Source organism: Chiloscyllium punctatum, chromosome 49, assembly GCF_047496795.1.
Source record: "Chiloscyllium punctatum isolate Juve2018m chromosome 49, sChiPun1.3, whole genome shotgun sequence".
NCBI lineage: Eukaryota > Metazoa > Chordata > Chondrichthyes > Orectolobiformes > Hemiscylliidae > Chiloscyllium > Chiloscyllium punctatum.
The window spans coordinates 31,101,982-31,129,610 of record NC_092787.1 but is presented as its reverse complement, the minus strand read 5'-3'; the positions used below and the strand labels follow the sequence as shown (position 1 = coordinate 31,129,610).

General features: G+C 44.7%; 1 protein-coding gene across 6 annotated transcripts in view; it reads right to left on the bottom strand.

Annotated features, from left to right (window-relative positions):
* vav2 (vav 2 guanine nucleotide exchange factor) overlaps positions 1 to 25,575 on the bottom strand; it is a 190,432-nt gene extending 164,857 nt beyond the window's left edge. For 5 of the 6 annotated variants that reach the window (XR_011956135.1, XM_072566126.1, XM_072566128.1 and 2 more), the window contains exon 1: positions 24,728 to 25,553. Coding sequence is in view for 5 of the 6 variants with exons in the window: in XM_072566126.1 (XP_072422227.1) it covers positions 24,728 to 24,934 (207 nt within the window). In the remaining variant the exon portion in view is untranslated. Of the gene's footprint in view, positions 1 to 24,727 lie in introns of all 6 variants that reach the window. The other variant, XM_072566125.1, reaches the window with a different exon arrangement.
* Between the last annotated feature and the right edge of the window lie 2,054 nt (positions 25,576 to 27,629).

Here is a 27,629-nt window from a genome sequence, read left to right as displayed (position 1 = left end):
AAAGACACCATCACTACGTTTTCTTCAAAAAACTCCAAAAACTTTCAGAACAAACCTAATTCTTCGAACAAAAAAAATGAAGGTAGGAAGGGAACCAGGCAATGCAGGGATCCCTTGTGGCCGTTCCCCTCAATTACAAGTATACCATTTTGGATACTGTTTGGGGAGGCGGGGGGGGCGACTTACCTGGGGTAAACTGTGGGGCACAGGTCTCTGCCACAGAGTCTATCCCTGTTGCTCAGAACGGAAGTGGGGGGGGGGGGTGGCGGTGGGAGAGAAGCAGTACATTAGTCATTGGGGACTCCATAGTTAGGAGGACAGATAGGAGATTCTGTGGGAATGAGAGAAACTCACAGTTGGTATGTTGCCTTCCAGGTGCCAGGGTTCATGATGTCTCTGAGAGAGAGCGAGAGAGAGAGACACATGGTGACAGAGATGGTGCAGGAGGGTGTGTTTTGGATGCCTGGATCATTGGGGCTCATTCTGGGGCAGATGGGACCTCTAGAAGCAGGACGGTCTTCATCTGAACCAGAGGGGTACCAATATCCTGGGGAGGACATTTGCTAATGCTCTTCAGGTGGGTTTAAACTAATGCAGCAGGGGGATGGGAACCTAAATTGTAGTTTGAGTACAGTAGGATGAGAATAGTGAAGTCAGAAATAAGATTTCAAGATCACAAAAGGGCACTGGCAAGCAGGAAGTTGGTTTGAAGTGCATCTACTTCAACACCAGGAGCATCCGGAATAAGGTAGGTGAACTTGCAGCATGGGTTGGTACCTGGGACTTCGATGTTCTGGCCATTACAGAGACACGGATAGAGCAGGGTCAGGAATGGTTGTTGCAGGTTCCAGGATTTAGATGTTTCAATAACAGAGAATTTGGTAAAAGAGGGGGAGGTGTGGCATTGTTGATCAAGGACAGTATTACGGTGGCAGAAAGGATGTTTGAGGACTTGTCTACTGAGGTAAAATGGGCTGAGATTAGAAACAGGAAAGGAGAGGTCACCCTGTTGGGAGTTTTCTATAGGCCTCTGAATAGTTCCAGAGATGTAGTGGAAAGGATAGAACATAGAAAAGTACAGCACTGAACAGGTCCTTTGGCCCATGATGTTGTGCTGAGGTTTAATCCTAATGTAAAATATAATAACTTAACCTACGCACCCCTCAACTCACTGCTGTCCATGTGCATGTCCAGCAGTCACTTAAATGTCCCCAATGACTCTGCTTCCATCAGCACAGCTGGCAACGCATTCCATGCATTCACAACTCTCTGCATAAAGAACCTACCTCTGATGTCTCCTTTACACCTTCCTCCTAATACCTACAAACTATGACCCCTCGTACCAGTCAATCCTGCCCTGGGGAAAATCCTCTGGCTATTGACTCTAAGTATTCCTCTCATTATTTTGTACACCTCAATCAGATCTCCTCTCTTCCTCCTTCTCTCCAGAGAGAAAAGTTTGAGCTTATTCAGCCTTTCTTCATAAGGCAAGCCCTCCAGTCCAGGCAGAATCCTGGTAAACCTTCTTTGCACCCTCTCCAAAGCCTCTGTATCTTTCTATAGTTGGGCGACCAGAACTGGACACAATATTCCAAGTGTGGTCTCACCAGGGACTTGTAGAGCTGCAGCAAAACCTCGCGGCTCTTAAACTCGATTCCCCTGTTAATAAAAGCCAAAACACTATCGTGCTTTCTTAAAAGCCCTATCCACTTGGATGGCCACTTTGAGGGATCTATGTACTTGCACACCCAGATCCCTCTGTGCCTCCACACTGCCAAGAATCCTGTCTTTAATCCTATATTCAGCATTCGAGATCGACCGTCCAAAATGCATGACTTTGCATTTATCCAGGTTGAACTCCATCTGCCATTTCTCAGCCCAGCTGTGCATCCTGTCTATATCACACTGCAGCCTGCAGGAGCCCTCAGTACTATCGATGACACCTCCAACCTTTGAGTCATCTGCAAATTTACTAACCCACCCCTCAACTTCCTCATCCAAGTCATTTATAAAAACTACAAAGAGCAGAGGCCCAAGAACATAATCCTGCGGGACCCCACTCACCACTGTCCTCCAAGCAGAATATTTTCCATGTACAACCACTCTCTGCCTTCTGTCAGCCAGCCAATTCTCAATCCTGATAGCCAAATCTCCCTGTATCCCATATTCCTGACGTTATGAATGAGTCTACCGTGGGGAATCTTATGAAATGCCTTGCTGAAATCCATATACACCACATCCACTGCTCCACCTGTCTTGTCACCTTCTGAAAGAACTCAATAAAGGTTTTTGAGGCGTGACCTGTCCCGAACAAAGCCATGTTGACTGCCTTTAATCACGCTATGCTTTGCCAAATCATCACAGATCCTATCCCTCCGAATTCTTTCCACAACTTTGCTGACCACAGACGTGAGACTGACTGGTCTGTAATTGCCTGGGATTTCCCTATTACCTAATCAAAGATGATTCTCAATAGGAGCGAGAGTAACAGGGTAGTTATGGAGGACTTTAACTTTTCAAATATTGACTGGGAATACTATAGTCAACTACTTTGGATGGGTCAGTTTTTGTCCTGGAGAGTTTCCTGACACTGTATGTAGACAGGCCAACAAGGGGCAAGGCCATGTTGGATTTGGTACTGGGTAATGAACCCAGCCAGGTGTTAGACTTGGAGGTAGGTGAGCACTTTGGTGATAGGGACCACAATTCGGTTATGGTTACTTTAGTGATGGAAGGGGATAGGTATATACCACAGGGCAAGAATTATAGCTGGGGGGAAAGCAATTATGATGCGATTGGGCAAGATTTAGGATTCATAGGATGGAGAAGGAAACTGTAAGTGATGGACACAGTTGAAACATGGAGCTTATTCAAAGACCAGCTACTGCGGGTCCTTGATAAGTATGTACCTAATCAGGCAGGGAGGAAGTTCGAGCGCTGGAGCAGTGGTTTACTGAAGAAGTTGAATCTCTTGTCAAGAGGAAGAAGAAGGCTTATGTTAGGATTAGCCATGAAGGCACAGTTAGGGTGCTTGACAGTTCCAAATTAGTCAGGAATGACCTAAAGAGACAACAAAGAAGAGCCAGGAGGGAACATGAGAAGTTGTTGGTGGATAGAATCAAGGAAAACAATAATACTTTCTGAAGCTATATCAGGAATAAACGAATGACTAGAGTAAGATTAAGGCCAATCAAAGATAGTGGTTTTTAGCCTACAACTTCCCCCCTAGTAAAACAGCTGTGTAGCCAACAGAATATTAAGGGCAATGCAAACCAAAGACAAGGCAGTCACAAGGAGAGGGGAAAGGAGCTAAATCAAAATGGAGGGGGAAATAAAGTGCTGTGCCCCCACAACGCCTACCTCTGTGGAAAGGCACTATCGGAGGAAACACACATGGACACAGGGAGAACGTGCAAATTTCACACAGACACACCCTTTGGCCCAGACTAGTCTATACCGACCAAGATGTCCATCCACACAAAGCCCATTTCCCTGCACTTGGCCCATATCCTTCTAATCCTTTCCAATCCACGTTTTTGTCCAAATGCCTTTTAAAATGTTGTTAATATATTCGCCTCAACCTGCTTCCACTGGCAGCTCATTCCATATGAGTACCACCCTCTGTTTAAAAATGTTGTCCCTTAGGTTCCCTTTTATTCTTTACCCTCCAGTCCTCAATTCCCCAACCCTGGGAAAAAGACTGCATGCATTGACTCTATTTGTGCCTCTCATCATCTTATACATCGCTATGAAGGTTTCCCCCGCCCACCCCCGCCAGTCTTCTACACAAAGAAAAAAAGTCCTTGCTTGTCCAACCTCCCTCAAAAACTCAGACCCTCGAGTCTAGGCAACATGCTTGTAAATTTCTTCTGCACACTTTCCAGTTTAATAACATCCTTCCTATAGTAAGGTGACCAAAACTGAACACAATACTCCAAGTACAGCCTCACCAACTTCCTGTACAACTGCAACATAACTTCCCAACTTCTACACTCACTGCCCTGACTGATGAAGGCCAGTGTACCAAAAGCCCCCTTCACTGCTCTGTCTACCTGTGATTCCATTTTCAGAGAAATATGCACCTGAACCCCAAGGTTCCTCTGTTCCACTAAATTCCTTGAAGTCTTACCGTTCACCATGAAACTCCTGCCTTGACTTGACTTTCCAAAATGCAAGACCTTACACTTATCTGTATTAAACTCCATTTGCCATCTCTTGGCCCACTTCCTCAGCTGATCAAGGTCCTGCTGCAATGTCTGATAACCTTCCTCATGGTCCATGATACCACATATTTTAGTGTCATCTGCACACTTACCAATCGTGCCTTTTACATTCTCATCCAAATCATTGATACAGATAACAACAGCAATGGGCTCAACACCGACCCCTGAGGCACTCCATAGCCACAGGCCTCCGGTCCAACAAGCTTCCTTCCACAATTGCCCTCTGCTTCCTACCATCAAGCCAATTTTGTATTCAATTTGCCAGCTCCTCCTGGATTCCATGTGATCTAACCTTCCAGAGCAGCCTACCATGTGGAACCTTAGCAAAGGCCTTACTGAAATCCATACAGACTACATCAACCGCCCTGCCCTCATCAACCTTCCTAGTCACTTAGAGTCATAGAGATATACAGCATGGAAACAGACTCTTCAGTCCAACTCGTCCATGCCAACCAGATATCCCAACCACTCTAGTCCACCTGCCAGCACCTGGCCCATATCTCTCCAAACCCTTCCTATTCATATGCCCATCCAGATGCCTTTTAAATGATGTAATTGTACTAGCCTCTGCTCCTTCCCTCGGGCAGCTCATTCCATGCACGTACCACCCTCTGTGTGAAAAAGTTGTCCCTTAGGTCTCTTTTATATCTTTCCCCGCTCACCTTAAACCTCTATCCTCTAGTTCTGGACTCCCCCACCCCAGGAAGAATTCTAACAAATTTGAGGGCATGATCTCCCATGCACAAAGCCTTACTGACTACCCCTAATCAAACCGTCTTTCCAAATAGAAGTACATCTTAACCCTCAGAATCTTCTCAAGTGATTTACCCACCACAGATGTCAAGTTTATTGGTATATAACTCCTAGCATTTTCTTTGCAGCCCTTCTTGAATAATAGCACAACATTCACTCCCTTCCAGTCTTCCAGGACCTCACCCGTGGCTAACGATGATGCAAAACTATCAGCCTGGGGCTCTGCAATTTCTTCGAGCCTCTTACAGTGTTCTTGGATATATCTAGTCAGCACCAGGAGATTTATCCACCTTTGTACATTCTAATACATCCAACATCTCCTCTACTGCGAGTCACCCAAGGCTGGAATTGAATCCAGCTCCCTGGCACAGTGAGGCAGCAGTGCTAACCACTGAGCCACCATTTTGCCCCATGGTGTACAGCAGCAGCAGCAGCATGTACAAAAAAAAATCATCCCCTTCTTTTCAGGGCAGAAAGACACAGTACACGTACTCAGCACGCATCTCCGGCTGTGGTGTACAGGCTCCATCTGAAAACCAAAGTGGGCTCGGTGTACTCTGAAAGAGTTAATTGGGAGTCCTGAGTAGGATAACTTTAAGTGCCATGAGGTCCTTGTGACTCAAGGTTTCCATGGGGTTAACTGCTAAGGAAGGAAAGGATAGATAGGAAGCTAATCGCAGTGAGATCGGGTCAGCCTGCATTTCCTGCTGGCAGTTGAGAACACAGAGTTTGAATAAAAGAGGGGTGAAAAAAAAACAAGGTTATGTCTGAATAATCTGCTTGACAAATTGATCTCAAATCAAAACAGATCTCTAGAAACAGAGCAGATACTGCAATCCCCTGCACGTTATCCTCCTGAAGACATGAAAGTCAATAGATTATGAACTTTTTAAAGACCTGCTTGTTGCTGTTTCAGTAATGCTAGGGCTCACCAAACATTTGAGCAAGATCAAACAAGGAAGCCTCTGGGAATTCTCTGCCATTACAACAGTGTTGACCCAAGTGAGAGGTTCATAGATCTGCAACTTGTCAGTGACCTTCAATTCTGGGAATTTTGAATGGAATGGAATGGAAAATGGGTGAATATGACATGATTTTCAAAATGTGGGATGTGAAATATTGTACATCGCAAAGGGAGAGGTGGAAAGACCAAAATAGCCATAATGTCAAAGTTTATATGGGAACTAATGTCAGTGCTTGAAATTACACAAAAGGTCTCTTTGTTCTACTATTTAAAATGAAATTTACTTCTCTTCAAAATATCTTTGACCAGTTCCTGAATGTTTTAATTATGCTGATTTTAGCTGGTTTGTTACAGTAAACATTTTAAAAAGTTAAATCTTGTTCATTGGCTTAAGGATTCCAAATGATCAAACTCCATAAAAGGGTCTAGAATCCAAGAGCAGGGATATGCTGCTGAGGCTGTATAAGGCTCTGGTCAGACCACGTTTGGAATATTGTGAACAGTTTTGGGCCCCATATCTCAGGAAGAACGTGTTCACTTTAAAGAGGGTCCAGAGGACATTTATAACCATGATCCCAGGATTGAAGGGTTTGAACAAGTTTAGAAGGGGTTGGGGGTGGGAATCTCATTGAAACTGACAGAATACTGACAGACCTGGGTAGAGGTAGTGATAATGTTTCCACTAGTTGGAGAGATTAGAAGCAGAGGGCACAACCTCAAAGTGAAGGGATGACCCTTCAAAACTGAAATAAGGAATTTCTTCAGCAAGAAGGTGGTGAATGTGTGGAACTCATTGCTACAGAGGGATGTGGAGGCCAAGTCAGTGAGTGTGTTTAAGACTTAGACAGATAGGTTCTTGATTGATATGGGGATCAAAGGGTAAGGGAAGAAGGCAGGAGAATGGAGTTGAGAAACCCATCACCAAGGTCGAATTGTGGAGCAGACTTGAAGGGTCACTCATGTTCAACATTATGATCACATCAGTGTATAAGCTGTGTGGTTCGGAGAAGTGACACCTTTCAGCCTCTCAGTTCTTGCACAGTGTACACATTACTAATGGCAGGGGGTATATCACAAGAGTGTGAATGCCAGTGTCTGATAACTCAAGAATTAGGAATGAAAGGAGAGATCAGTCCAGTCTCCCAGCTCACAAGTCACTCCACACGGAGCTACCAGAAGTTACCTGCCCAGGTGATCAAGGAGAATTCCCCCAGGCTTCAATATCCTCTCCAAACACAATCAACATGATCCCACTCGTTTCAGCAGCCTCTACCCCTCACCCCTACCAGTCCCTCACTCCTAACCCTCTTCCACCTCCCATCCACTCAAGGTCTCTCCCCACACTGGCCCATCCTGTCCCCACTCTCCAGTGGTTACCTCAACCTTCGACCTCTTCTCAATTGGCCCCTCCCTCAGCCAGCAGCTCCACCACGTCCTCCAATCCACCACTCAGCAGGGTCACTAGAAAATGTCCAAAAGGTGGAGTCCACATAGAGTCCATGGTATGGGGATGAAGGAGTATGCACCGAATGGGTCAGAGAATGGGACAGGATCGGAGGAGAGCTGGGAATTACCTCCTCTCTCTGTTCTCTACTGAAGTGAATGACCCATCACTTGCTATAAACTCATGAGGATTGAGACAAAGTGAACAAGCAGAAAGTTAACCACTTTTCACTTCCTCCCTCTAAGTGCCCTGAGCTCAAAGTGCTCCAAATGCGGCATTGAAAAGAGTTATTGGAAATCTCCAGAGCACCTTGCCAAAAATGGAATTAAATGCTGGCAGACACACACCAAAACCACTGGCAAACAGCTTCACAAGCTTTCAGTATGACATGGGCCAGCAGCAGTGGGCAGTGCCACACACCCACAAACATAAGAACATGAAGTTGCATTCCTCACCCTTCAACAGATTCGATATCATGCATTCATGCCTCAATAAAATCCCCCTGTCCATTACAGTTTGGAAGTCCACTGTTAACCCTGCAAGAGCTGCAGTCACTGATTCCTAAAAAAGCTGGTCAATATGATCGACAGGCCTGCCCTGACCCCCGTCAGGAGTGTGGAGACATAGGAGGCTGAGCTGTTGAGCTGATCATGCAGATTAACCATGGGCCCAGGAGACAGTATCTCAAAGACAAAGACTGCTGGCACACAGTGTGTGCAATGATAGGCTTATTCACAGCTGTGCTGCAACAAAGTGCACCCCAGGACAGACTGAAGCCCAGATCGATTGTTTACAGCTGGTGGGTTAGGGCCGTGTCCCCAGTAAGCCTAACAAAAAAAAACACCCAAACCAACAGGGCAGCTGGAGTGAGAGACAACAGTATTGGGGAATTGGCACTGCCCCTGCTATTTGGAATCAACATCAGATTCCTCACCCCCGACTGAACTGGGTAATACATCAAAAGGAAATGATGAATGAGTCCCATTACAGCTGCAGTGTATTGTTAGTGTGCTTCAGGATACATTCCAAATATCAGGGACTAAAAAGCTGACAGCTTACAAATGGAAAAAAAAAGCCAACAGCCCACCTCAAACCATCACATGCAGTTAACTGACAAACTTCAGCATATCCCAGCCCAGAGCACAGATACCATTAGCCAAGCTGTGTAGGTTAACTCAACTGCAGATAGCCCCTCAAATACAGATACAGTAGAAAAGATCCTATTAGGAGGATTAAGATATTGACTTTGAACAAATGTCAAGATGCTAAACTCTAAAACTTCATTATAGTTTTAGCTGCCTTACTCAGGTAACCCACAGCCGAAAACGTGTTGCTGGAAAAGCGCAGCAGGTCAGGCAGCATCCAAGGAGCAGGAGAATCGACGTTTCGGGCATGAGCCCTTCTTCAGGAATGATTCTCCTGCTCCTTGGATGCTGCCTGACCTGCTGCGCTTTTCCAGCAACACATTTTCAGCACTGATCTCCAGCATCTGCAGTCCTCACTTTCTCCTCAGGTAACCCACAGCCAAGTGATGGCAATGATTTTCTGAAATACCATCATTGTTACCAAAAAACAACTCAACACTGAGAAAACTCAGAACTGCAGCAAGGTGGACAGCCATTAATTCTGCTTGATTAACAACAGGGCAGCACTACCTCAACACTCACCCTCAGACAGTGTGGCACTGACAATAAACAGCCAGTCTAAAGGACCCAGGCACCATCCAAATACAAAGAAAATAGTGTGTATTTTTAGTAATGTTCAGCCTAGAGTTCCATTACTAGTGGCATACCGCAAGGGTCTGTTTTACATCCACTGCTGTTTGTCATTTTTATAAAATGACCTGAATGAGGGTGTAGAAGGATGGGTTAGTAAATTTTCAGATGACACTAAGGTTGGTGGAGTTGTGGATAGTGACAAAGGCTTTTGCAGGTTACAGAGGGACATAGATAAGCTGCACGCCTGGACTGAAAGGTGGCAAATGGAGTTTAATGCAGAAAAGTGAGAGGTGATTCACTTTGGAAGGAGTAACAAGAATGCAGAGTACTGGGCTAATGGTAAGGTTATTGGCAGTGTAGATGCGCAGAGGAATCTTGATGTCCATGTACATAGATCCCTGAAAGTTGCCACCCAGTTTGATAGGGTTGTTAAGGCGGCATACTGTATGTTAGCTTTTATTAGTAGAGGGATTGAGTTGAGTTTCGGAACCATGAGGACATGCTGCAGCTGTGCAAAACTCTGGCGCAGCCGCACCTGGAATATTGCGTACAGTTCTGGTCACTGCATTATAAGAAGGATGTGGAAACTTTGCAAAGGGTTCAAAGGAGATTTACTAGGATGTTGCCTGGTATGGAGGGAAGGTCTTATGAGGAAAGGCTGAGGGACTTGAGGCTGTTTTCACGAGAGAGAAGTTGCGAGGTGACTTAAATTGAAACACAAGATCGTCAGAGGATTAGATCGGGTGGACAGTGAGAGCCTTTTTCCTCGGATGGTGATGGCTAGCACAAGGGGACATAGCTTTAAATTGAAGGGTGATAGATATTAGACAGATGTCAGTGATAGTTTCTTTACTGAGTTGTGGAACACCCTGCCTGCAACAGTAGTAGACTTGTCAACTTTAAGGGCATTTAAATAGTCATTGGATAAACATATGGATGAAAATGGAATAGTGTAGGTTAGATGGGCTTCAGATTGTTGCACCAACCTGTGAAACCATCGAGGACCGAAGTGTCTTACTGCGCTGTAACGTTCTATAATCTGTCCTAGAATATTTCATTTTCATCCATATGTTTATCCAATGACCATTTAAATGCCCTTAAAAAGTGGGTGAGTCTACTACTATTGCAGGCAGTGTGAACCATGTCGATACTACTCTTGAGTAAAGAAACTACCTCACACATCTGTCGTTTATCTATCACCTCTCAAATAAAAGCCAAGTCTCCTCATGCTAGCCATCATCATCCAAGGAAAAAGGCTCTCCCTGTCCACCCTATCTAACCCTCGGATTATCTTTTATGTCTCAATTAAGACACCTCTCATCCACCTTCTCTCTAAGGAAAACAGTCTCAAGTCCCTCAGCCTTTCCTGATAAGACTTTCTCTTCATATCAAGCAACATCAGAGTAAATAGCCTCTGAACTTTTTCCAAAGCTTCCACATCCTTCCTATAATGTATGCAATGGTGCAACCGCACCAGAGTTTTGTACGCTGCAACATGACCTCATGGCTCCGATCCCTCTACCAATAAAAGCTAACACACTGCATACCTTAACAGCCCTATCAACCTGGGTGGCAACTTTCAGGGATTTATGTACATGGACACCGAGATCTCTCTGCTCATCTACAATACCAAGAATCTTAGCATTAGCCCAGTACTCTGCATTCCTGTTACTCCGACCAAAGTGAATCACCTTGCACTTTTCCACATTAAACTCCATTTGCCACCGCTCAGCCCAGCTCTACAACTAATCTATGTCCCTCTGTCATCTGCAACATCCTTCTGCACTATCCACAACTCCACTATCCAACCTTCGTGTCATCCGCACATTTACTAACCTACCCTTCTACACCCTCATCTCAGTCATTTGTCAAAATAACAAACAGTGGTCGCAAAATAGATCCTGGAGTTCAGCTACTAGTAGTGTACTGCAAGGATGAATCTGCCCCATCAACCACCACCCTCTGGATCAGTAATTGGCTAGCTGAAAGAAGACAAACAGCTAAATCATTCTCAATCCCATGCCTCCATATTGTACAATAGGCTATCGTGGAGAACCTTATCAAACGCCTTATTGAAATCCATATACACCACATCAACTGCTTTACCCTCATCCACCTGTTTAGTCACCATCTCAAAGAACTCAATAAGGTGAGTTGGGTACGACCTACCCTTCACAAAACTGTGTTGACTATCCTTAATCAGTCTATTCCTTTCTAGGTGATTATGAATCCTCTGTCTTATAACCTTCTCCAACACTTTACCCATAACAGAAGTAAGGGTTACTGATCAGTAATTACCAGGGTTATCTCCACTCTCCTTCTTGAGCAACAAATCAGGATTTGTTATCCTCCAGTCTTCTGGCACTACTCCCGTAGACAATGACGACAGAAAGATCAAAGCTGCACAACTAGGAACACTACACCGATCAGCAGTCTGTGTGCCAGACAGGGAGCTGAGAGATCCAGAGAATGTCCAAATCAAATAATCTCAATGATTCCAATTTTGTCTCTCTCTCTCTTATCCATTTAAGCAATGGCTCATCTCAGACCCCTCCTCCTCTACATGCTCAACATTTGAAAAAAAAACAAGAATTTTCAGAACATCAAGAGGCAAGGGACAGGGGGATGGAGAGAGATGTGGTAACAGAAGGGAAGTGGAGTTGTGCTAAAGAGAAATGCAAGGCGGGAAGCTCAGAAGTAAAAGAAAAATAACCTAATCAAATATACAAGACCAAAAGTAAAAGCTTCATTTAAGAATGCATCAAAATTAAATTTAAAAAAAAAGACAGGTTCAAGTGTCTTTCAGAGGCTCTGTTTTTCTCTCTCTCAGTCCATTACCCACATCCCCCCATACACCTGTCTCTTGGCTCATAACAATCCGTGCCTGACATGCCCTGACTTTGCAAAGGTAACACTGAGAGCACAGCTAATCCTCAATGATTTAGTCTAACCTGTTCTGTGCACACTAACCTGGAACCAAGGAATCCCCTTCAAATCGCCAGCAGAGAGCTGATGGGAGTCAGACCATGGCTGTCTCAGCTGGGACTGAATGAACAGCTGCAGGGAACAGCCTGATAATGATGCGTGAGGCATACAGAACACAAGGAGGAGGAAGACGGCTAAATTCTGACTCACTCTTTCACCCAAGCTGACATCCTCAGTCACGGTCGTGAAGGAGTGCAGCACTGTCGGAGGGTCAGTGCCATACTATCGAAGCATCATTATTTTGGTAGGGACTTCAAATAAGGCTCCCTCTGCCTGATCCCAGAAGCAATGCCTCAGGCTAGGGCATGGATTTTACTGTCATCTTGGAGAGTTTACACGGGTCATCACTCCTCATTCCAGCCTAATTGAAGTGGCGGGCTCCCATTTACCAGCTTATTTCACAGCCTGAGGACATCTTACAGGCTTCACTCTGCAATTTCAGCCCAATGTATATACATCACACAAATCTCCACAACCAATGAGAAGATAGATCATTTTTTGTGAAAGAACAACAGAAAAATGCTGGAGAAACTCAGCAGGTCAGGCAGCATTGGTGGAGAGAGAAACAGTTAACCTTTCAGGGTTCTTTCCCCACCAATGCTGCCCGCCTGCTGAGTAACTGGAGCCATTTTGTATTTATTTCAGAATTCTAGCAATTGCAGACTATGCCATTTGACAGGTTACTCTGTAATTGTTTTAGATGTGTTTTTGCTAGATTCTAGGGAAACTCCCCCGTTCCTGCAGAGGGGTCCTTTTAATTGAACTCCCTACCAAAATAGTGATGCGCCAACAGTACGGCGCTGACCCTCCTTCACTGAAAATGTTAGCTGGGATTATTGGGAAAACAAACAGTTGAATTTAAATGGGGTTAGCATTAATTCTTTTCAAAGACGCAGCAATGTATAGATCTTGATGATGCCGAGCTTCCTCTGGTCACGTTTCTTTGATTCAGGGACCAGTCATGTTAAAGGTTATTTCCCTGGATTGATCACTGTGAGCAGTCTTGCTTGAAGCTTCTCCTACACCAGATGCTTCATTATGACTGAGGCGGCGGCTGCAGAGAGGTCAGTGAATCTTATTTGAAATGCATTTGTTTTATTTTGCATGTTGGACCCGGAGGCAGATGCTGGCTGGGTGTCAGAGTATTCAGAACCTGTCATCATCTAACTGGAGCCCTCGACCAAAACAGAATCCTCACAACCACTGCCTGAGCAGATCACCACATCTTGGAGAATTATCATCAGTGCTAGTAACATACAGACATATCAACAAAGAGCAAGAGCAGGCCATTCAGCCTTTCAAGACTGCTCCATGTTCAATTTAATCAAAGTGGATCAGATTGTAACCTCAAAACTGCATTCCTACACCAATAACCTTTCAACCCCTGCCTCTTCCCCTTGCTGTTAATATCCCTCCTCACCTCAGAATCTCAAATGGACTATTTACAGGGTCTGACTTATTGCCAATTCCCTCCAAAGTCAGGGCCTTGCGAGATGCCAAATACCCTCCTGTGCTGGGTTGTGGTTGAGGGCAGGGGTAAACTCTGACGACTCAGACAAATGTTAAGGACTGAACCAAAGACAGACAGAGACAACTATCACCTTCACTGGGTTGAGATGTGCTTCATGTTAGCTCACTCCAAGGTTCAATCAAAGCACCCAAGTTCCCTTGCTCACTCCAACCCACACTTACTGATCATTTGCTCAGTGTAATTGGTCTCAGCACCCAACATTCAGCTGACTTCCCCATCACCAACAGCGCTGTGAGAACCTAAACAATGGCAGAACTCCAACACTTGCAACACACAGTCACTTGGGAGATACAGTGCCCATGAAACTGTTCAGATAAATGAAAGCTCATGACATGCAGGGGAATGTGGTGAGTGACAGGAGACCAAGGGAGAATGGTTGATGGATGTTTTTATGAATGGAAAGGTGTTTCCAATGCTAATCCACAGGGCTGAGTGCTAGGACCTTGTTGTTTGTGATAAATAGTAATGGTTTTGAGTGCAACATGGAAGCATAATTGGGAGAGTCACAGATGACACAAACATTAAGTGGGTAGTTAAGAGTAAAGTAGAGATGGGTTTCAACTACAGAATGACATTGTTGGTTTGGTTGAGTGGGTGGAAAGTGACAAATGGAATGCAATCCCAAAAAGTCCGAGTTCATGTATTTAAGAGCACAAATAGATTGAGGGAATTCTGTATACAATTAACAGAAAGGTATTGGGAGAGGGAAGAGAAAGTAAGAGACCTTGGCGTGCACATCCACAGGTCCCAACAGCTGACAGAACAGGTAGATAACGTGGTAAAGTTGTAAGAGATGTTTTCCTTATTTCGGCAAGGTCTCAATTACAAGAGAAGGGATAAGATGCTGGAACAGGAGTTGGGTACAGGAACTGGGACATCATATTACAGCTGTACAAGACATTGGTCAGGCTACATTTTATAGAGATTGGAAAGTTTGAGTTATAAGGAGAGGCAAGGACATTTTCCCTCGAGCACGGGAGGCTGAGGGATGACCTTACCGAGGTTTATAAAATCATAAGGAGCACAGATAAGGTAAAAAGCAAAGGTCTTTTCCCCAAGACAGGGGAATCCAAAGCTCAATGGCATAGCTTTAAGGTGAGAGGGGAAAGATTTAAAAGGGACCCAGGAGGCAACTTTTTCACAGAGTGCGGTCTGTATGTGAAATGGACGGCCAGAGGAATTGGTAGATGCAGGGACATTTATAACATTTAAAAGACATTTGGACAGGTATGTGAACAGGTACGGTTTAGAGGGATATGGCCAACCGCAGGCAAATAGAACCAGTTCAGTTTAAACCTGACTGTCACAGATGGGCTGGGCTGGGCTGAAGGGCCTGTTTCTGTGGTGCATGCCCATATATGACACTGGTTAGGCCAGTAAATGATGACAGAAACAAGGGGAATATTGGAAGGCAATATCCCAGGTCCAAACAGGATTTCGGAAGAAGGGAACATACTTTTAATAACAGCCTATTTTGCCTCCTTAACCCCTGTTCTTCAGTGCACACAAAACTGTTGCAACATTTATCAAGCAGTGTCTCACAAATCCTGCATTCCATTCCAACACCTCATTAACCAAGCTTCTGAATATTTCATCATATTTTAAGAATAAATTATGCAGCCGCTTTAACTTCCAGCTCCCCAGGCCTCTCGTTAAAAGATTACAAACTAACCTCAGGTACCCCAGGGGCTTAGTCAGCACGTGGGTCAGTGAACTAATGCTGAACCCCACAAAGTTACAAGATCTTGGGTTGTAGCCAGATTTGTGGGCAAGTTCACTAGTGTGCCAGTCAGAGCTTCATGGGACTTCAGTGCCTGGAGACAAACAAAGCACAATTAGCTCGTGTCACTGTGCCTCATCACTATCGAGTGACCCTGTGACCACATCAAGTGAGAGGTTCACCATATCACAGAATCTCCGAGCATAGAACGTAGAAAAGTACAGCACAGAACAGGTCCTTTGGCCAACGATGTTGTGCCAAGGTTTAATCCAAATGTAAAATATAACAACTTAACCTACGTACCCCTCAACTCACTGCTGTCTATGTGCATGTCCAGCAGTCGCTTATATGTCCCCAATGACTCTGCTTCCACCACCTCAGCTGGCAATGCATTCCATGCATTCATAACTCTCAACTCTCTGCATAAAGGGAACTGTTCACAGCAACCTTTCAAACAGCACTGTACGGAGCATTATAATTCACATAGTGTAAGTAAACCTGCTCATCTCCAGCTTGTTTCCCAACACCTTCACTCCCTACCCAATAATTACTGACTCCACTGTTCAAGGATCAGTGTTCCTTTTTCTAGTCAAAAAAAAACACCTTTGGTGATTTTGAATATTTCCTCTGAGCCACTTCTGCTTTCAGCATGAGACTTTCAAGGCAATGCACACACACTTTTCAGTCATAAAAGCCCAAAGAGAAACGTGAGTCAACTGTGGCTGACAAAGGAGGCGGCTTATAAAGGCTGCAAAAAAAATGTAATAAGCCTGAGAATTGGGAGCATTTTAGAACTTAACAAAGAGACAACTGTGAAACTGATGAGAGGGGATTAGGCCAAGCATATAAGCGTTTCTATAGCTATGTAAAAGGAAGAGATTGGCAAATGGAAATTAATTAATTACAGGCAAAGATAGGAGAATTTATAATGCAAAACATAACAAAATAGTGGAAAAGCTAAATAGTGACTGTGTCCATCTTCACTGAGGAAGATACAAGGAAGATTAGTGTCCAAGAGAAAGGGAAAATGAGGAATTGGAAGATTTTTGTTTTTTAAATTTGTTCATTGGAGGTAGAGATGCCTTGAAGAAAGTAGTTGTGAATATTATTCCTGAACTGCTATGGTTCTTGGGGTGTAGCAACACCTACCTTGCTGTTTGGAAAGAAGTTCCAGCATTTTGACCCAATGATAGCAAAAAATCAGCATTATTCTAAGTCAGGATGGTGCACGGCTTGGAGGGGGAATTGCAAATGGTGGTATTATCATGTATCTGCTGCCTGTATCGTTCTAGGTGGTAAAGGCTGTAGGTTTGAAAGGTGCTGTTGGCAGGACCTTACTGAATTGTTGTATTGCATCTTACAGATGGCACACACTGCTGCTACTGAGTAGTGGAGGGAGTGAAGGTTGATAGTGATGGATGTGGTGTCAGTGAAGTGAGCTGCTTTGGCCTGGACATTGTTAAGCTTCTTGATTGTTGTTGTTCTATTCATAACAAAAAGTAACATTGGAGAAATCAATGGAATTAAAAGTTATTAAATCCCTGAAACCCAATTATCTGTATTCCAGAAAGATGTATATAGTAGATAAATTGGTTGTCATCTTCCAAAATTCCACACTTTCTGGAACAGCACCTGCAGTTTAGAAAGTTGTAAAAGTAACCCCATTGTTTAAGAAAGGAAGAAGAGAGAAAATGGGAACTACAGACCTGTCAGCCTGCCACCAACAGAATTGATCACTAGGGATGTGCTCACTGAACACCTAGAAAATAATGACGAAAACACATTTGACAAACCAATTAGAAATGTTTAAAGGATGTTAGCATTATAGGTAAGGGGGTAAGAGTGGATGCGGTGTGTATGGAAGGCTTTCTACAAGGTCCCACACAGGAGATTAGTAAACAAAATTATAGGACAGAAGCAGAGTTGGAATGAATAGGTAATGTTCGAGTTGGCAGGCTGTGGCCAATGATGTACTGAAAAGATCAGTGCTTGGAGAGGGATAGGAGCAGATGGTATGGGAAAGTATTTTATTGGGGGAGAGGGAAATACAATGCTATTAGGCAGGAACTGGGTGTCTAAATTGGGAACAGATGTTCTCAGGGACATGCACGACAGAAATGTGGGGGTTGTTTCAGGAGCATTTGCTGAAGGTGCTACAGAGGTTTGTCCCACTGAGGCAAGGAAGGGATGGTAGGGAGAAGGAACCTTGGATGACAAGACATGAGGACCATCGAGTCAAGAGGAAGAAGGAAGTTTAGTTAAGGTTGAGGAGGCAAGGATCAGACCATCTCTGGTGGCTTACAGAGTAGCCAGGAAAGAACTGAATGAACTGAGGAAAACTAGAAGGGGGCACAAAAGTCTTAGCAGTAGGATTAAGGAAATTCCAAGGCGATCAACATTTATGTGAGGAACAAGATAGTGGCCAAAGTGAGGGTAAGGCCAAACAGGAATAGTGGAGGGAATTTGGGCCTGGAGTCAGAGGAGGTAGAGGAGGGCCTCAATTAATACTTTGCTTCAATATTCACTGCGAGGGACCTTGACGGTTCTGAGGCCAGCATGAAACAGACTGATATGCTCCAACAGGTTGATGTTAAGGAGGATGTGCTGAAAATTTTGAAAAACAAAGGGAGATAAGTGCCCTGGGCCAGATGGGATATACCCAAGGTTACTAAAGAAAGTGAGGGTAGAGATTGCTGCATCTTTGGCGATGATCTTTGTGTCCTCACTGTTCAGTGGAGTGGTGCCAGATGATCAGAGCATGGCAAATGCTATTCCCTTGTCCAAGAAAGGGAACAGAGTAATACATGAAATTATAGACCAGTCAGTCTTATGTCATGGGCAAATTACTGGAAAGGATTCTGAGAAACAGGATTTATGATTATTTGGAAAACCATAGTTTGATGAGACAAAGTCATCATGGCTTTTGAGGGGCAGGTCATGCTTCACAAACCTTATTGAATTCTTTGAGGATGTGACAAAACACATTGATGAAGGTAGAGCAGTGGATGTGTTGTCTATGGATTTCAGTAAGACACTTGATTCCCCACAGTAGGCTCATTCAGAAAGTAAGGAGGCATGGGATACGGGGGAATTTGGCTGTCTGGATACAGAATTAGCTGGCCCAGAGAAGACGGAGAGTGGTAGTAGATGAAAAGTATTCAGCCTGGAGCTTGGTAACCAGTGATGTTTCACAGGGATCTGTTCTGGGACCTCTGCTCTTTGTGATTTTTATAAATGACTTGGATGAGGACGTGGAAGGGTTGGTTAGTAAGTTTGCTGATGACATGAAGGTTGGTGGAGTTGCGGATAGTGTGGAGGCTGTTGTAGGTTGCAATGGGACATTGACAGGATGCAGAGCTGGGCTGAGAAGTGGCAGATGGAGTTCAACCTGGAAAAAAGTGTGAAGTGATTCACTTTGGAAGGTCAAGTTTGAATGCAGAATACAGGATTAAAGGCAGGATTCTTGGCAGCGTGGAGGAACAGAAGGATCTTGGGGTCCATGTGCATAGTTGCCACCCAGGTTGATTGGGTTGTTAAGAAGGCATATGGTGTGTTGGCTTTCATTAGCAGGGGGATTGAGTTCAAGAACCATGAGGTTGTGCTGCAGCTCTATAGAGCCCTGGTTAGACCACACTTGGAATATTGTGTTCAGATCTGGTCGCCTCATTACAGGAAGGATGTGGAAGACAGAGTGCAGAGGAGTTTTACCAGGATGCTGCCTGCACTGCAAGGCATGTCTTATGAAGTAAGGTTGAGGAAGTCTTCTCATTGAAGCGAAGAAGGATGAGAGGTGACTTGATCAAGGTGTACAAGATAATGAGAGGCATAGATAGAGTTGATAGAGAAGTTTTCCCAGGGCAGAAATGGCACAAAGGGACAAAATTTTAAGGTGATTACAGGAAGGTTTAGGGGAGATGTCAGAGGTTGGTTCTTTACACAGAGAGTGATGGGTGTGTGGAATGCACTGCCAGCAGTGGTAGGAGAGTCAGAGACATTATGGACATTTAAGCAACTTTTGAATAGGCACATGGACGATAGTAAAATGTAGGGTACGTTAGGTTAGTCTGATCCTAGGATAAAAGGTCGGCACCACGTTGAGAGTTGAAACATTGTCGTTATTGCAAGGGGATGAGTATATGATTAAGATGACTTGCTACAATTATACAGAACCTTGGTTCAACAGCAACTGGAAGACTGTGTACAGTTTGCTCTAGTCTACAGAAGTGCAGTGGAGGTTCAGTAGACTGATGGCAAGGATGGGGAGATGGTCCTCTGAGGAACCAATTCGGAAATGACAAGGAAACTGAGCCTTTTGAATTCTCTAGAGTTTTGAAGAAAGAAAAGTGATTCCAGAGAAAATGTGTAAAAAGATAGAAAAATTAAAATGCTGTAAGGATGTTTCCACCAGATAGGATTTCCGGTGACTTATATATCAAGAGATATGAGGTTAGAGTTGACAATGACACGGAGGTCAATGATCAGCATGATTTACAATGGCAGAGCAGACTTGGGGGGGTGCTGAATGACCTCTTCCTACATTACTACATTCTTACGTTAAGGAGATAAATCTAAGCTTTTCCAGCCTCTATATCCAACTCAAGTTTCACATCCCTGGAATCACGCTTGTAAATGCCAATTCCATTGAAAACAAGAGATAGAGAGTGAGGGGCAGGAGGGAGAAGGGAGGAGGGATGAGTGGAGTGGAGCAGGGAACTTGGGCTCTGTGCTGTGCCCCAGTGTTATACAGGGACGTTGCAATGATTTCTTGATCGCTCCAGTAGAGAAGAGAAGCCCAGAGGGAGATGCCAGATTGATGTGCACAGATAATTACAAAAGCAATAAAGATCAAGTAATCCATTTTAAAAATTCAACATTCTTCAACATAGTTTCAATCTTCAATTGGCCAAATAGCTCAAAGGGAATATAAAACATTGTTACAGAAGGTCAGTGTTAATAATTAACAGTGTTACAACAGATCAGTTATTAAAGAAAGTGCAGACAATTTAGACAGGAATCATTTCTTTGTCAAATCAAACAGCTGGTGAGGGAAACCTTTTCCTTCCAGTGTAAAGACTACACCTTGTCATTTTTCTGGATTTTTAAACTGTGGACTGAAATGGGAAAGGGACTATTTTAAAACCTGATGATTGTTGTACATTGAAAAGCAGCTTGCCTGATACTCATTGTACATGCTGTTCATGCAGCTGCTGGTGCAAGCTGAGTTGCTGAGGACTGGGGCTGTGTATGAATGGATACCTGGCTAGCAATAGGTAACTACCTTCTGTGGACTAGAGGCCCATTATCGATGAGAAAGGCCTCCAACCTGCCAACAATGATGTCAATTGCTATAGGTACCTGAATAACTTCAGGGTGTGAATGTTTGGGACAGTAGCCATTTGGCTGCTGGAAGAGAAGCAGCTTTTTGTGCTCTGTGATAAGAACCATCTCCAGTTGAAGAACAGCCAGTTTATTTCCCCTGATTTGTTGCTATAAGCTGTGACCAAAAATTATTACATCAAAGTTTATAATTATGGATGAGTCACTCTGCCTCCTGCAAACAGGGAAAATTGAGAAGCTGCATTCTGATTAACAAAAGGATCACCTCAGCAACACTGTACTCTTGGACCAATGAACGGTCTTCTCAGACACACACCATCCAACACCCATTTTTGTGTCTGTGTCTAGCTCTATGTGCTTCTGTAGTCAGGTTGTTTTATAAGTGGGATAGACTTTGATCTGATAGAGCTACGTATCAATGGTTCATAGCTACTTATCACACCTGGGGCACTCTGTCAGTCAACCTGGGTCTAAAAGATGTTAAATTGGAGAATTCTGCACACTTTTAAAAATCTTTAATTTTTGTGATGACTTCAAAAAGAGTGGAGCAGTACCCCAGTGAAAGGTGGCAGTTGGGTCAGAGCACAATTTCTTTTGCAATGTCCAAGACACAAACCCTTTGGAGCTACAGTTAGCAAGTTTTCCCGGTCCATGTTGTATGACAACCTGAAACCTCCAGATAAATGCACTAATGACCTCCCATCACATGCATCAGGCAGATGACAAATCAGCATTAATACTCAAGTGAGGGGAAATTGTCTTCACCTAATGCAAGGTGGATTATGTAAACTATAACAGAATACAGTCTGGCAGAAAAAAGGAAGTGCTTCCTGTGGAGTCTGTGTTGACACTTTGTGCAGGTAAATACATCGCAATCAGTCACCACAGTGGCGGGTTGGCTACAGGAGGTGCAGTATCACAGCACAGGAGCAGAAAGGAAAGAGAAACAGTCCGAACGATAAGTGACGCAATCACTGCAGATCATTAACTAACCCTTCCCATAAATCAGGATGCACTGGACACCGTTTACAATCTTTACCATTTTGAATACTGATTTCAGTCAGCCAACGGCTGTACCCCAGATCACCTCAAATTCTCAGTTATTAAGATATTGCCTTCTCCAGCTGTCCATCAGGGTGCGATGTAGACTATCAGTGGGACCCTAGCAGATAGCTTTCCCGGAACTCTCAACATTTTCTTAACAAGGAAGCTTATTGCCAGCAGCTGAGTTTCTCATCTCTCTCTGTATTAGATTTTCCCCAATATTCCCAAAACAATTCCCACAGGATTCTTTGTACATAACAATTAGCAATTCATTCCAACACTGTTCCAGACTCAATAATGGAATCACAATGTAACAAATCAGGCTGGCAAAATAACTGAGCAACTAAACACACAAACTGCACCAACCACCACAGAATGTTCAAGATGATCAAATTATTTCAACCCTCAGATTTGCAGGCAGACCTCTCCCCACCCAAGCTATATATCCCACTGTCATATCGTGACAGACCTGTTACACCACTGCCACACAGTCCACTGCTCTGCCTCAGATAGTAAGATTACTGAGCATGTTTCGCTGCAGGTTCAGCATCCCGCAATACAGGGTGAATCTTCCCCAGCACTCTGATGCTGAGAGGACAGGACTACTCCCAATAATTGCTCCGTTTGATCCAAGTAACCGCGACCTTGATTCGAACCAACAGCAATTATTACGCTCATCACAAGAAGAATTCATCTCTTCTTCCGTTACCACCAATCACTAGGAAACTGCTAGAACACTATCCTCCCAGAATATACCCTAATAAACTGCCCCATGACACAGTATCACCCCATCCATCTCTGATTGAGAGCCACCCCATTACAAGGCTCCCTCCTATTCCAGACTGACTTCCTGTTACAAAGTGCAGCACTCATGAGAAACCATCCTGTTAAAAAATGAAATATTTTAAATAGCTTCTCCAGGTTTCAACCACCAAGTCACCAATTATCAGGCAATGGAATGAAGATTAAGTTCAGTCATCTTGACATTATGCAACAACACAAAGCACTTAGTCAGCAACCTGATCTCTAAGCCGAGCATTAAAGCATCAAAATTGAACCAATCCATGCTGATAATCAATGGATAATTCATATTCCCGCAAGAGATACTGAATGTCCCAGGATGAGGCTGAGTCATTGACACACACGTCATGGACAGTGATCAATGTCAGTTGAAGCTCAAATTGATTGCTCATGACGCCCGGATCCTTTTCACAGGCACCTAGACACCGCTGAGGCAGTTATTTTCCTTGTGAGAGGGTCATACGAACACATGAAGAATTAGCAGCAGTCATCGATCGCATTTCTTCATTGCCCCCAATACAATTATATCCCTCTTTAAGCGAAAGGGCCAAAACGCTTGGCAGTACGCTAGGTGTGGTCTCAGCCATGCTCTGTACAATTATAGCAAGACTTCCTGATTTTTATACTCCATTCCCCCTTTCCATATACAAATATATAAATTAGGAGCAAAAGGATATCATTCATTTGAGCCTGCTTTATCATTCAATAAGATCATGGCTGAGCTGTGTTTTGAATTCCATATTTTCATCCATCCCTTGTAACCATTGCTACAAGAACATACCTGCTCTGCCTGAAAAAAAATGTTCAATGGCTCCACCTCCAATGGCACCTGAGGCCAAAAGTTCCAAAGTCACATAACCCTCCGAAATAAAAGATCTCCTTCATTTCTGTCCTAAAAGGCAAGCCCAAATTTTCGAATAGTGCCTCCTAGCTCTGAACGCAAGAGGAAACATCCTTTCCACATCCGCCTGGTCGGTGTCTGGACCAGAAACAGGGGAATTGGCTGTTCAGCCTCTCGAGCCTGCTCCATCATTCATGGCTGATTCACTTTCCTGTCTTCCAACCTTAATTCCCCAACAAATCTAAAATCTCTCTGTTCAGGATCTTATACACTTTAATGAGGCTGAATAACTGGGGCGGTTTTCCCTGGAACAGCAGAGGCTGAGGGTTGACCTTATAGAGGTTTGTAAAATGATGAGGGGCATGGATAGGGTAAATAAACAAGGTTTGGGGGCGAGGGGGGAGTCCAGAACTTGAGGGCATAAGTTTAGGGCAGGAGGGAAGATATAAAGGGACCTACGGGGCAACTTTTTCACACAGAGGGTGGTACGTGTGTGGAATGAGCTGCCAGAGGAAGTGGTGGAGGCTAGTACAATTACAGCATTTAAGAGGCATCTGGATGGCAATATGAATAGGAAAGGAGGGATATGGGTCAGGTGCTGGCAAATGGGACCAGATTAATTTAGGATATCCGGCAGCATGGATGTGCTGGACTGAAGGGGTCTGTTTTTGTGCTGCATAACTCGATGACTAAGTCACTTCATGTTCTTCAAAAATCAGGAGGTACAAGTCCAGCCTGACAACTTTCTTCCATAAGACAAACTACTTCAAGGTATCACTCTAGTGAGTCTCCTCAAACACATTTACAACTTTGCTAAAATAAAATGATCAAAACTCCACATGGTATTTGAGATGTGATCCACCAATACCCTGCATAAGTGTAACATAAAACCTCATTTTTGTAAAAAACCAAAAGAACTGCAGATGCTGGAAAATCAGGAACAAAAAACAGAAATTGCTAGAAAAGTTCAGCAGGTTCCAGGGAAAAGTCACTGGACCAGAACTGTTAATTCTGCTTTCCCTCCACAGATGCTGCCAGACCTGCTGAGCTTTTCCAACAATTTTTGCTTTTGTTTCTAACTTTTTCACTTTTATAATAATTTCCTCTCACAATAAAGGATTGTATCCCATTAACCCTCTGTATAATCTTAAATTATTCTTGCTCCAGAGTTTTGTTCCCATTTGAAAGATGGTGCACAGAGTCACATTTACCCCTGGGAGCTGTCCAAAGGCCCACTCTTTCAACTCTGGCTGAATTGCCCAGAAAGCAACCAGATGCCCTGAGCCCACGAGCAGCATCTTAGGCACACTAACACAAGTGTCTTCTCTCTCCTGACTTTCACGTGACTACGCCAAGTAAGTCTTACCTGTGACATCTGTGGTCTGAAGTTGATGTCCTTAAGTTCAATGGAACCAGGGCATAGATTGTGCAAGAGTTGACACAGCAGTACCCCATCCCTCAGAGCCTGCGCCAAATCAAAGACCTGAGCTGCTGGCCACACGACACGGTGATTTGGGGGTAACACCTTGGAGTCAATAAGCCAGCGTCCACACTGCCTCCACTCCTCCATCATGCAGTCAGACTTGGTGAACACAGTAACAATATTGAGGAGGAGGGGAAAGAGGGCACAAAGGTAAATAAGGGTGAGGGGGGCAGGAGAATGGGCAAATGTAGATGCAAGAAGTGGAAGAGTGAGGGAGTGAAAGTGGGAGGTAGGGGAGGAGAGGTGGATAAGGTGACGGCGGGGGGGGTGAGGAAGGGAAAGGCTGGGGGCTGAGGGGGTGAGAGTACGTGGAGGGAGCGGGTGAATGTGGAGGGGCTGAGGGAGGAATGTGGAGGGAGGGGGTGAGGGGTGAGAGGAAGGAAATATGGAGGGGGTGAGTGGTGTGAGAGAGATGAAGGAGGAAGGGAATATGGGGGGCTGGGGGAGGGATGGAATGTGGAGGGGGTGGGGGGAGAGGGGGGTGTTGAGTGAGCTCGACGGGATGGGGGTGGAGTCCGGTTTGAAGCGGAGTAGATCCAGCGGGATCGAGGGTCCGGGTAAATCGCTGCCGCTGGAGCAGTGCTCGGGGCCGGGGCTCAGGGTACCACTGGCTGGCCGGCACGGAGCACGCTCCCGGGGCCAGGCGAGGGTCCCTGAGCGCGGCCGAAGCCGATCTTCAGTCACTCCCTCCCGGCGGATACAATGTAACAGCTACCGCTCGCTCCAGTAACTTTGTATCAGAGACTGGGCGCGCGGGCGGGAGCGAGCAGCGGGCACCCGCAAGTGGTGCGCGGCCCCGTGCAGCACTGCGCAGCTGCAAGCAGTGGTGTGCTGTGATTTACCGGGATCTGCTGGATCTCCAACTCGGGATCGAACCCGACTGAAGTGCCGCTCAATGTCCTCGTCTTTGCCTGCAACACAACCGAAAGGATCCAGGGAAACAGAGCACTCAGCCCATCGTCTCTGTGCTAGCCCACTGCAAGAACAACAGATTCCCTGAGTCCTGCGAGAATAATCCAATTCCTTCTCAAAGAGATAATTAAAATCTTGGGGCACCACACTCTTCACACGATGCTATCCACATTCCAACCACAAGGTCCACATGTGCTGGGGAACCACTCCGTTTAAACAAATTAATATTACATTCCATATCACTGCAATCCTGTTGCGAGAGAGTCTGTGTCGCATGATTCTGCTCCACTATCACCTGATGAAGGAGCAACGCTCCGAAAGCTAGTGCTTCCAAATGAACCTGTTGGACCATAGCCTGGTGTTGTGTGATTTTTAACTTTGTCCACCCCAGTCCAACACCGGTACCTCCAAATCAAGAGAGTATTCGTAGTTTAGAATGAGAGGTGATTGAATTGAATCATATAAGGAAATGGACAAAATAAATGTAGGGTGTGGTGCTGGAAAAGCACAGCAGGTCAGGCAGCATCCGAGGAGCAAGAAAATCGATGTTTCAGGAAAAAGCCCTTCGTCAGGAGTGAGGCTTCTGAGACGAGGGGCTGGGGGGAAGGTGGCTGAGACCACCTATCACACTCTCAGCTACCTTTCCCCCAGCCCCACCCACCCTCCTCCCATTTATCTCTCTACCCCCTCGGCAGAAATAGAATGCAGAAAGTCTGTCAGGAAGGATAATAGACAGTTGATAGGGCAAAGGGATAGGTTAAAGTGTGTCTATTTCAATGCAAGGGGTGTCAAGAATAAGATTTTAAAAATCAGACAAATCCAGATTATAGTCCAACAGGTTTATTTGGAAGCACAAGCTCCTCCACATCAGGAATCAGAGTGATGAACTTAAAGCATGGATCAGTACTTGGAACTACGATGTTGTGGCCATAACAGACACATGGATTTCACAGGGGCAGGCATGGTAGCTGGATGGTCCAGGGTTTGGTTCTTTGAATAAGAACAGGGAATGGGGTAAAAGAGGAGGGGGTAGCATTGTGAATTAGAGAGTGCATCACAGCTGCAGAAAAGGAGGTTATTGAGGAGGGTTTGTCTACTGATTCAGTATGGGTGGGAGTCACTAACAGGAAAGGGGCAGTCACTTTATTGGGTGTTTTCTATAGACCCCCCCGATAGCAGCAGAGAGATGGAAGAACAGATTGGACAGCAGACCTTGGAAAGGCGTAGATGGAACAGAGTTGTTGTTACGGGTGACTTCAACTTCCCCAATATTGATTGGAACCTCCTTATGCAGATGGTCTGGATGGAGCCGATGGATGACAAGGGAAGAGGACCTTCTTGTCAAGAGGAAGAAGGAAGCTTACTTAAGGTTGAGGAAGAAGGATCTGGCACAGCATTAGAGGATTAGAGGGTAACTAGGAAAGAACTCAAAAACGGACTGAGGAGAACTGGCGGGGGGGGCACAAAAAGTGCTTTGTCGGGAAGGACGAGGGAAAACCCAAAAGGCGTTTTATTCTTATGTGAGGAATAAGAGAATGATCAGAGAGAGGGTAAGGCCGATCAGGGATAATGGAGGGAACTTGTGCCTGGAGTCTGAAGAGGTAGGGGAGGCCGTAAATGAGTTTTTTGCTTCAATATTCATTAGAGAAAGGGACCTTGTTGATAGTGAGAACATTTTGGAGCATGTTAATAGGCTTGAACAGTTTGATATTAAGGAAGTGGACGTGCTAGAAATTCTGAGAAGATTCAAGATGGATACGTCCCCAGGGCCAGATCAGATATATCCAAGGTTACTGTGGGAAGTGAGAAATGAGATTTTTGCACCTCTGGCAATGATATTTGCATCCTCACTCCCCATGGGAGTAGTACCGGA